The 12,251-nt window shown below is 40.1% G+C and overlaps 1 protein-coding gene across 6 annotated transcripts in view; it reads right to left on the bottom strand.

Annotated features, from left to right (window-relative positions):
* Nucleotides 1-12,251, bottom strand: part of LOC118322175 (microtubule-associated protein 4) — a 107,641-nt gene that overhangs the window by 11,691 nt on the left and 83,699 nt on the right. For all 6 annotated transcript variants that reach the window (XM_035653784.1, XM_035653774.1, XM_035653802.1 and 3 more), the window contains 4 exons: nucleotides 3,920-4,908; nucleotides 2,676-2,912; nucleotides 817-997; nucleotides 574-636 (listed from right to left, as the gene is read on the bottom strand). In XM_035653784.1, the coding sequence (XP_035509677.1) occupies nucleotides 574-636; nucleotides 817-997; nucleotides 2,676-2,912; nucleotides 3,920-4,908 (1,470 nt within the window). The remainder of the gene's footprint in view (nucleotides 1-573; nucleotides 637-816; nucleotides 998-2,675; nucleotides 2,913-3,919; nucleotides 4,909-12,251) is intronic.

Genomic DNA, 12,251 nt, shown 5'->3' with positions numbered 1-12,251 from the left:
TTCTAAGTGTGAAGGAGAAACTACGGTGGCTGTGAAACAGATGATAAACTAATCTAAATCTAGTGTCAGTGTTTTGTTTGTCCCTCCTGGGCTACTAGGTGATTATACACTAATGAAAACATATCTATTAATACTATATTCCATTTCTGACTATAGATCCTCCTCAATGTTACACACTGGACCTTTGAAACAGTAAACAATAATGGTTAAACAGTAGAAATCAACTGGTAACTAATCACTTTTTAAATTCCAATATTTGTTTCCCATTTACTTTTGATTACTGAATTTACTGGGAGTGTGCATGTTTTACTAAGAATAGAAAATATTTTATTAACAGGCAAGTTGCAATGCTGTCACTTGTCAGAGGGCTCAGCAGATATACAGCAGAGCCTGTATTGATATCCTGTATGTGTCACAGGGCGTGTTATATCTTTTGTTTCCAACTCAGTTTTCATTTAATTCTGTTTTTCATTTGACATGCTTGAATGTCAAACTACAGGCAGAGGCTGAGAGTTTCTTTTGAGTGTTTCCTGTTTCTGAATGCTGTAACAAGTGAAGGGAGTGCTGGAATACCTGTGGAAGTCCTCGGAGTGCCGGGCTTCTTCTCCTCCCCTGGCTTGCTGTCGGTCTTAGAGGCTGAAGCACAGAGTGTACAGTTGTTGCAAAGGAGATAAAAAATAACAATGTGTAACATTACTGTACTATAATGCATCAGAAAATGCATTGAATATACTTATTTATTTAGTATTAAAGCTCCAAATAAAAATCCTGATCATTACGTATATGTGTATGTTTGTGTGAGGGTGTCTGCCGTACCCAGAGGCTTTTTGGCTGCGGTGGCAGTGCTGGTGCGAGTAGACGCCGTTGTGCGCACTGATGTAGCGGTTTTACTGGCCGCTGTGGTAGCAGTTTCATTTTTGGTGGCAGCGGTGGAGCCTGTTTGATTTGAGGTGGCAGTGCTGGCCTTTGGCACGAGGGGGCGCTTCTCTGCAGTTGTCTGAGGAGAGGGGGAAAAATAAAAAACGGGAGATGTCAGATGAGGACAGTCAGTAGCAGTAAAACCATTGTCAACAAATCAAACGCACTAAGGTGGGTCATAAAACAACTTGTTTTATGACTTGTCTGTCATCTGTTCAGGACAATGTTCACTGAGAAATTTAGGTCAAAGATTTTGCCCCAATGTGTGTAACATGTAGACTAGAGTCCAAGGCGTTCCTGGAGGATTGCACATTTCATTCAGCAGCAACCCCCCTCCCTCCCATAACCCCTTGAATGATGCCATGCTCCACATACAGCTGAACCGTCCTGCAACAAGCTGGCCTCGCTGAACTGAGTCACCCTGCACCCCTGGGCGCAGAGGCGCTAAATAAAGGCTGTTAATTAATCGCTTGTGGTGTCACACTGGTTGCAGTTAAGGAGGCCACCGGACGAGGGTGACCGAAGGCTGAAAGCACAGAGCACTGAAGAAGTAAAAAAGTTACTCAGTACATCTTAATCCAGTGACACTGATCTTATCAGGCGAGGGTTTACAGGTAGGGTAAAAGGTTACTTTTCCAGCATATTTCATCTCTATTGGAGCGTTGGAGTTGTGGATACAAACACATGGGGGAGAAAGGGAGGGGTTTGACATGCAACAAAGGCCCACTGTAGGAACTGAACCAGGAATGTTGCATTTACGTAAGTAAGTATGTATGTATGTATGTATGTATGTATGTATCTTAATCACTAGGTCACCAGGAAGAGCAACTAATACATTTTTAAACAACTCATTCACTAACACAACAGTGGTCAGTTAGCAGCCATTATTAGCAACAAAATTTGGGTTGTGAAAACCCCTTGTGGCTGGTGTTCAACCTCCCCCACATCGACACGTGCTCTTCAAATATTGTCACTTTATTAATTACTCATTAACACTTATAATTGCACACTAAGGCTTATTAGAAAGTGAGAAACTCATTCATTCATTCATGACACTGTACTGTTTGTTGTTTCAAGTTTGTAAAAGATTGTTGCTGCTACTTTTTGTGTGTATGTAAAGCACTTTGTAAACATTTTGCCTGCATTTTTAAAATAGTGCTATACAAATAATTATATTATATATTATATATATACTCAAAACCTGGCTATACAAAATGTGTTAATAACTTATAGCTGCTCTATAAGTTTATGTTATATTAGTTAAAGATGAATTAATATAAGTAAGTTACAACTTAAAATGCTTTATTAGAAAGTGGCTACTGAGCACTGTCAGCGCTATAGGTTTCTGAGGATGGACTACATATGCCACTGTACCCTTTGACCAAGATTCATCAGAGTGTTATAATACACTACTGTGGGTCTGTGCATGCTAAAAGGCACTGAGACCAGATGGTCATATTCCCTGACTCAAGGCGGAAACAGATTTTTGTGAGGCTAAATTTAATAAGAGCCACACATTTATCAGTGTTTGTACTCAAACTCAAAATACAAAAGAAATCTGGTCCATCAAATGTCTTCTCTAAAATGTCCACGTGCAGTCAGATGAAATTCAACCATGTCTGCACTGTTTGGAGCTGAGAGGAAAAAGTATAGACAGCACTTGAAGCATCTAGCATGCTTAAGGGTTGATGAAATTCTGGATCCAGGCGTTGTTCCATATAACTGAGCATTGAGACGCCCAGACAGCTGAAACTTACCTTGGGTTTGACATCACGTGCGGTGGTTGAGGATGCAGGGCGGCTGGTGGAGGTGGTGGAGGGCCGCTTTGGACCAGCAGCAGCTGTGGATGGTGCCTTGGCTGTGGTTGGTTTTTTGTCTGAGGTGGAGGTGGTGGTGGAGGGTGTGGGGCGTTTAGTAGGGGCTGAACCACCAGCAGCGGCGCTACTCGGCCGCGCTTTGGCAGCAGTAGTCGGTTTGGGCGCCCCGGCAGCAAGCTGCGACACGAGACCGACACATACAGGGGCGATGGAGAGCAAAATAAGGAGGGAAAGCAAAGGAAACAAATAAGGAAAATGGATGATAACAGCAGGGGAGGCTAAGCAGCTCAAGCAGCATTATAATAATAAATGAATAAAATGAATAAAAATATATTAAATAATAATTAGCAATGGCTCTGGTGTTTCAATGTTAACACAAGTTTATGACTTTAAATAGCTCTGTATATAGTAGGCATAAAGAAAGCAGTAGCAGAAGCTTGAGCAGCATGCGTGATGAATGCTTTCTCTCATTTAAACTCAACATTCACAACTGACCATAAATACAAGGAAGTTGACTTCTGACCGAGGCTCGCTCAACTGTTATTGGAGCACAGAGTGGGACTTAGGAACAGTCAGGTGTTCTTTTTTAAGTAACTTGCCCAACACTGTAATTCTGAATTGTCTTACAAATTGACTATATCAAATTTGGCCACAGCTCCTAAGTAACACTTCAAATTAAGGGGAATTTATTTTATTTTACAGAAAACTCGTCTTTTCGAAAGTGTTCATTCATTGTGCATACAATTAACATGACTGTGCATGTATTTATCACCAGAGCAACAAGATAAATAATTTGATTTGATCATTAATAGGCTGTATGCATGTAGATATGAGAATGTCGCTCACAGCTCGGGAGAAAATAGACTTGATTTTAAAAAGATCACTGCAAGTCAGTTCCACTTTGCATCTGGTGAACCCGCAGTGTCTTACAGTTTACCATCCAGTTGCAAACAAAATACAAACCTACGTTTAGGCAGGCGACCAAACTCATCCTACCACACTTCTTGCGATCAACCTTTAACTTACCTTGAATCCATGTCAGACATAAGTCTGTATGTAAAGTCTTACATTATAACATAGTGATATGGTAAGGTAAGGTAATAGCCTAATGTGATACTAATGAAATAGTCTGACCTGTGTTTGCTTTCAGTAAAGACTGTATGGATCCTGTCCATAACTCCTACCTTGGTCTTCTTGTCTGCAGTTCCCAGGTCTTTGCTCGGTGTGGCACTGCTTCCATTAGTTGCAGGTTTTGCCTTTTTGGCCTTCTCTTCTCCATTCACTTTCGCAGCCTTGTCCTTCTTGTCATCCTTTTTCTCCACAACCTTTTTGTCGGCATGCATCTTGTCCTGCTTCTCCTCCTTTTCGCTCTTCTGCGTCGGTTTTTCTGCCGGCTTCTCAGGCGGTTTCTCCACCTCCTCCTCTTTCTTCGTCTCCTCGGCTTTGTCTTCGTCAACCTCTTCTTTCTTGGTTTCTTCCACCTCTGCTGTTGTCTTTGTCTCCGTGTCAGCCTTATTCTCCTGCTTGTCATAACCCGTATCAAGCTTGGCGGGTGTCGGCTGCTGCTCTGGGGTCTTTTCCACGTTATCGATGTGCTGCTTTTTGTCGTCCTTCACCTCTGTTTTCTCAAGCATCTCGTTGTTTTTGTTCTCTGCTTTGTCTTCCACTTCGTCCACTTTTTCCACATTCTCTGTTTTCTCCACTTTGCTCTCTACCTTTTCTGTCATCTCCACTTTTTCTGCTTTCTCGGTCTTCACCAATTTCTCTGGTGATTCTTCTACCTTGTTTACTTTATCCTCTTTTTCTGCTTTCTGCTCTTTCTCTGTCACTTTACCCTTTTCTGTCTCTTTCCCCTTTTCTGGCTCCTTCTTTTCTTCCCCCTTTTCTGCCTGTTTCTCTGTCTCCTTTACTTTGTTTGCTTCTTTCTCCTCCTTCTCCTTCTCGGCCTCTTTTGCCTTTTCTGCCTCCTTCTCCTTCTCTTTTTGTGTCTCATTCTGTTTTCCCTTCTCCATCTCTTTCTCAACCATGGCCGGTGCCTCACTGCTTATGAATTCAACCTTCACGCTCTTCTGCTCAGCTTTATCCAGGGGGTCAAACAGGAGGTCAGCCTTCTTTACGTTGTCCTCCAGCTTCTCCTCTTTCTTCTCTGCCTTCTCCATTGTGTCTGATTTTACTGCAAAGAGAAGCAATTTTTATTAGAAATCACAACAATATATTATAGATAATAATAACAACACAAACATTCACTGGCTGTACTCCACAACATCACCACCAGCTGTACACATCCAAAACACAAAACCCATGACTCGAGGCTCAGTGCCCAAAATTAATCTCCCATACTTATCTCAGCTGAACATCACCAAACAAAAACCCCAAAGAGACTGTTCTTTCACAGGCAACTAAAGAAAAAAGTGAAATAAAGACAGTTTCATACAGCCATCACTGAAACTCCACTCAGTCCACAGACAGATTATGAAAGAATGGGCCCCTCGGCACAGATGCATGAAATGTCCCTCCTGCCTACATCGCCCTCAGTCGCCCTGCATCTTTTTTAGGGGTTTAAGAAAATATTTTAAAAATCTGATTGCAATATTTTATTTTGTGATATTGTATAGATTCTCAAAATTACTGTATCGATTTATGTGTTTAAACCTACAGCCACTACATAGCAGGAACACTGCTATGTAGTGGCTGTAGATCCCACTGTTCTGGTTGCATAAAAAAAGTGTTCACTCAGATTTTATGCACATGGTTGTGTGTTCTTTATATGATGACAGTTTTCCTAAAACTGAACTTTTTAAATTAAATGTCAATATATCACCTAGCTTACGGTATCGCAATACATCACAATATATCGAATCGGAATCCGTGTATCGTGATACGTATCATATTGCCAGATTCTTGCCAATACACAGTCCTAAACTTGTTGCAGGTTAACCACAGTTGTAGCATGCCACTGTTGGTTGAACACTGCGTTTAAGCATTTTTCATGGTGGAGGAACACAGATATTACATAAAATACTGTGGAGTACAATAGAAAAGATTAAAGAAAGGCATTAAAGGAAACAGGTTCTTAAAGCACTGCAATTTATGGGAATTGTTGGGTCTCTGGGAATAATATTATAAACAGTATGCTCTAGACCTGCTCTATATGAAAAGTGTCCTGAGATAACTTCTGTTAGGATTTGGTGCAATTAAAGCACAAATAAAATTGGATTGAATTTAATTAATGTCAGCTAATTGTAGCCCAAGTATGCACTGTGTAACTGTGTTAATTAGGAGTAAAATAGCATGAGTATGGGCACATAAATGATCTGAAATTTTTTTTTTTACAAACAAATGTATAGAAACGTGACAAAAAATACCACCAAAATATGCAGCTTTCTCTGCCCAACTAGAAATATTGTGATTGTTATTTATTAAGTGATATTTTATGTGTCTGCCTATACTGTATGCACTGTTGCTGACACTGTGTATGGCATGTTTTACCATACAGTAGCAGAAACAAATTCCACTCACTCTGATCACGTGGCTATTAAAGTTGCTCTGAAAAAAAAGTAAAAACACTGCGAAGAACATTTCCTTCTTAAGATTCAGAAAAGAAAGACAATGTTCCTTTCTCTATAAGTGTGGTTTCTGGGCTCCTACACGGCTCACTGGAGCAATCCTTCCTCTGCAGATTGATCTCTGTGCTGTATGACTATTTTATGTGTGAAAAAAGGCCCAGTGGAGACAAAAGATTGTGACTGGGAAGAAAATAAATTAACACAAGATAAGATAGTAAAAGTGAAGAGGATGCTCTTGTTAGACTTGATATCAATCATCCAACCAGACAAATGGAGACGAATGCAGAAGAGCTATCAGTTTTCTCCCTCACAGTCTGATTGCCCCTAACATTAAATGTTACTTGTGTTTGCCTTTGACAGATCATTGCTTTATTTACTCCTCCTCTACCTCCCACTGCGTCATCACAATCTCCAGGGCTTTAAATCTTTATGGTTACGTATGTTTTCTTTCCATTTTCAGCCTTTTTTACATTTCTTCTTTGGGGCACATTTAAAATGTCTGCAACAGGCCAATCAAACTGAGACACGCTATCCTCTCTGTCGTTCATCTTTCCTTTTTCTCCCCATCTGTCATGGCCAGTCACTACAGTCAAATGCCATCTGATGAGGCAGACATTGCTCATAATGAAAACCAATCTCTTCCTGTTGCCCAGGTTACCATAGCAGGCAAGGATGCAAAAGTGGAAAATGTGAGAATGGGATACAGAAAAAAATCCATTTCTGAAATATCTGTCGAGATGAACTGCACCTCAAACCTGAAATCTATAGGAAATATAGGTAATGTCTGTAGAAGACCTTCCAGATGTGGGATCTTTGAGTTTGTAAGTGAAAGCTATCAGTGTTGAAATATTCTTACCACAATTTAATAGATCATTTCATAAAAATAAAAAAAACATCAAGCAAAATGTGGAAACTAGCTAAAAAGAGTGCCCATTGTGCTTGATGGGGTTCAACAGAAAATAACAACAGTGATGGCCCCTGAGAGAAAACAGCAGAGAGACTGTTAAAGCCAGGTTTGTAAAAGAAAACAGTGGAATATTTCAGAGCTGGTCTGTAGATGTGAATGAAGACAAAATACTATAAATATGGATGATGCCCTGCTAAACCAAAATATATTATGCAATATAAACAAGCCAAAATAAGATATGTCTCCTATGTTGACTCACTGAATGAAACATGCATCATCAGACCTCAGGTGATGATGACCTAACAATGGGGTGAGCTGTGTCCCAGTTTGGATCCTCTGATGCCCACATTTATAAAAAAGGAATTACAGACAGTTCTGTAGAGGGTAGAGGCAATGCATCCTGAGCAGCCTTTACAATCCACAATCATTGTACGCCCGTCACACAGAAATGAATGTCACAAACCATTGTGCATATGTGGACCCCAATGCATATATATTTAGATAGTTATATACATGTCACTGTTGACGGGGTAACACCTCGGACACAGCCACCAAACGAATGAAAGTCAAAGCCAGCTCCACGCCGTTTTGAAGAAACATTTTGTTCAACCCAGAAACTGTACGAAAAGAGTGATTTTGAGACTGAAGGTGCCCATGGTCTTTTTCTACAAGCTGCACACAGGCAGGAAGGTCAAAGGACAGGACTCAAGACTCCAGTTTGTTTTTAATAGTTCCAGAAAACCCAGACAACCACGCCCACCCAACACAATATAATATTCATAGGTATGTTTTCATTAGTGTATAATCACCTGAAGGAATCATTGTGTTTTTGTTACATTAGAACGAGCTGTTTATATCTAAAGACACTGTGGGTCCCCTTCCATGGAGTCCGTCATTTCAAACCGCCATGTTTTGACAGTAGCACCGAAGGGACAAACCAAACAGAGATAGGGATGTTTGTGTTTTTTGCGCATTTCGCAGCCACTGTAGTTTCTCCTACACGCTTATAAGGAAAGGGTGTAACGAGGTTGCAATTGCAATTACACTGCTGGATGCTACAAAATGCTAGGCATTGGACTTTAAGCGCACTATTCAGTTTGAGTGTTTTTTTAAGAAAAAAAAAAAGTCAGAATATATCAGCTTCTTAAATGTGAGTGTTTTCTGGCTTCTTTAGTCCACTATGACAGGAAACGGAATATCTTCCGGTTGTGGACAAAACAAACATTTGAGGACATCACCTTGGACTTCAGGAAGCAGTGATCACCTTTTTTCACAATTTCTGACATTTTATGGACCAAACAACTTATTGATTAATTGAGAAAATAATCGACAGACTAATCGACAATGAAAATAATTGTTAGTTGCAGCTCCTTGTTACTCCTCTGAAAGTATAAAACATACTGAATGTAAAATACATTGCCCTGTATCATGTCTGTGTATTCAGACTTGACTAACTATGATTCAGAGAAGGAATTTTTGATGCAAGTTGTGGCAAACAGGCACTGCAGGTTTTACAGCACCTTGTTTGCCTCCACGGCTGCCTGCCGTGGGTCAAATCTATACAATAATGAACTACAATAATTAACTTTCCATTGTTTCTAACAGTGCCTGTACCTTAATTCAGAACAACCCTAACCCTAAACACAACATAACCATAACTCTAAATCTTTTGGCTTTTTTTAATCCTTTTTAACAAGGATATTTTTATGGCTGCTTTCTTTGCATTTATCTGTGTTTACACAGAGACGCAGTTATGCAGGTGTTAAGGAGTACCTCACCATGATTGCCGTACACAGGGTTTTAAAAATAGCTCAAAACACTAAACTTTCTAAGCGGGTTTTAGAGTATCAAAGCAGTTATTTTTAGGCAAAAACCTTTATGGTATACCCCTTGGAACAAAATACTTGGGTTCAGACCTTGGTGACATCAATGGCAATAAGGGTACTCGTGGAAGAATCAGAAGTGACAGTACTCACAACTGGTGAGTACCACCCCATTTCAGGCACTGATTTTTAAAATGCCAGCATGGACTTGTCCCTTTCACCTCAAGCAGCACCCCGTTAGCATTTAACTTGGTGAGCACAATTTCATTACCACCAATAAGGGCCAAAACTATGACAATATGGCTTTCTCATTTAAATGCTGCTGTTGTACATCACCCTTTGGTGTACTCAAATACACGAGTATCATAGTGGTGCTGATCAACCAGCTTATTGGCTCTCCCCTTCAGTTTTTATAGCCTCTGCTCTCTCTTCCAGGCTTCATTACAAACAGGGAGAAATAATGAGATTCTTACTCACACTCACTTTTGTGGCCATAACACGTTTCCTGTTGTTTCTGGGAGACTGATCAGACAACAGAGAAATCCCGTCAGAGGAATGGTAATTAAGAAGATGATGATAAAAGAAAGAGCAAAAGAGAGAGAAAGCAGCCTTGAGAGTCAGCATGGGAAATATTGATCAGCAGATTTAGAAGTGAGTGGGTGGACAGAAGGAGAGCAAGAAGAAAGACTAATATAGAGGGAACACAAAGGTGAAGAACTGGTTAGGGGTGTTCTTTTTTATATTAGATTTAGCTTTATTATGCCAATAACATTTAAAATGAACTTGTAATTGAAGAAGGGAGTCAAAGAGATAGACATGAAGGGATGGAGGGATTGAGGCTAGAGAACAGACTTTGAGTATAATGAAATGACATTGTTAGCTTACATAAACACACAGTGACCCCAGACCTGGAGCGGTGACAGAGATCAGACAGCCAAACAGAGTGAGCACAAATAGGTGACTATATACAAGAAAAAAACACGGACCACAATAAAGCGAGACAACGGTGCGATGAGACAAAGGGAAGTGAACAAAAGGAAAGGAATGGGAGTAAAGAACAAAAAAGGTTATCATTTTCTACATTAAACAATGAGAGGCTCAGGAGATCAACTTGATCCTCTAATTGGGGCAGAAATCTGATGTGTGTCACAGCTGTGGAAAGCCTGGTGAAAATGGCTTCATTTAGGCAAACAGCAGGAGGTCAAACCACTCTCACACTCTCCCGTGTGACTCTTTTTCACAATGCTCTTCCTTTCTTTTACTCTGTTTTTGCAATTATCCTTTGTCCAGCTTCCACTTTTTTATCTCATTATAGCTTTTATTACCAACCCTGCAGCTTCAATTCTTTCTTTTGACATGGTGATTTCAGCTAATTCAGCAACAAATGTGACGCAGATAGTGTTAAAACCCCAGGAACAAGGCGGGAAAAAGCTTAGAGAGGGACATTAATTATTGACAGGGCTTGTGATTGGAAGCATCAATCACATGGTGTCCTGAGGGTGGAGGTTGGTGATGGGGTGGCATTACTGAGGGAAATATTTCATGAGAACATGCTGGCACAGAGGAGGTCAAGCACGATGTCAGCAATAACTCAGTCATGACAATATCAGGGTGAGACAATGTGATATGGTTTTGGTGAATGAAATCACAAATCAACGGGTTTCATGTAAGAACCACTCAGATGAGATATTCTCAAATGGTATGTAATGCTAAGTAATCTGAAGGCCCATGGTAAACCCAGACAGTGTTTTTAATCATTCTCAGGACTGTGTGGGTGTATGTAGGCTCTAATTACCAGGCGTTGTCAAGAGAGGACATTCATAGTAGGAAAAGCACAGGTTTGAAATTATGAATTCAATTCTATTTAGCTGCTTTCGACAGACCAATTTCCATCGTCTTTTCTAAATGAAAGATCTAATCTGAAAACCTTTTTCGGGTGAGTGTTAAATATATATTAAGTTATAATGTATTGAATAATGCAGCTGAATGAAGTCACTGACATACGGTACCACACTCTCCCTTAATTTTTTATATCTGCATTATATATGGGCCATTGGTCACCCTGCTCTCTAAATATCTAAGAACCCCCATCAGTCGAATACTAGTCATGGTGGTTATTATCTGGCACAGAGTGCCTCTCGGGCCAACTCTTTTTCTCTTCATATGGACTGTTTACCTGCATGCAACCAGAGCATGCTCAAATATGATTGGTCAAAACTACTCAGATGACAAACAGACTACAACCCTAAACCAGAACACTACAGATTATGGTATTAGCAACACCTGTGGTTTTCTTACTGTGGCAGGTCAAAAGGTCTGCTATGAAATAGGACAACTGACATCTCCCTGATCTCTACCATTAACTTTGTTTCACCGGACAGGCGGGACAAATTATACCTTTATAGAAAACTGTAACTTATCATCAAGCGAAACATCCAAAGACTGCAACTTATACAAAACCCTGCTGCCAGGCTTTTAACACATACTAATGAAGCAACCACATCGCAGCAGTCCATGCTGCACTCCACTGGTTCCCTGTGAGTTTAAAATTGATGTGAAGATTTTACTGCTTGTTTTTAAAGCCTTGACTCTATGACGATGTAAGGCAGGCAAACTCAATGTCCTCTTTCCTTAACTCTTCATCGGCCGTCTTTGGTATTCTCTACCTGATACTATCCTCTCTGTTGCTACACGGCGAGCCCTGGCCTTTACTATTTTCCTGGCCAGACGTTTGAGTTTACTGAAATAGAACACATTTCTACCCACGATCGATGGATTAAAGAATTTATATATAATATTAAACTTAAGGAAATTTAGATTCTTTCTCATGGACTCAATAAAATCATTCCAAGAAAACTGGAACCCTTTTTTAGATTATACTGACCTGCTTAACATTTCACCAGACACAGAAGAGGAATGAACTAGACTGTTTTCATGAGCTCAGCAGGGTGAGGGTGAGGGTGGGGGGGTAAGGGCATGATGGTCTGGAAATATCCTGTTTTCTTTTGTACTGTTTGTACTGTACTAACAGAAAGACTAAAAAATCAATAAAAACATTGGGGAATATCTCTATATATTATCTTGATATATATTATGTTTTGGGTCTTATTGACATAGCTTGTTTTTATTGGTAAATGGAATGGTAAATGGACCTGTACTTGTATAGCTTCTTCTGACCACTCAAAGCGCTTTTACACACATTCACAGAGCGATGGCAAAG

The sequence above is a fragment of the Morone saxatilis genome, unplaced genomic scaffold, assembly GCF_004916995.1.
Source record: "Morone saxatilis isolate NCDOM2014 unplaced genomic scaffold, NCSU_SB_2.0 Contig0, whole genome shotgun sequence".
NCBI classification, from domain to species: domain Eukaryota; kingdom Metazoa; phylum Chordata; class Actinopteri; family Moronidae; genus Morone; species Morone saxatilis.
The sequence above is the reverse complement of the archived record's forward strand: the minus strand, read 5'-3'. Positions and strand labels throughout refer to the sequence as shown.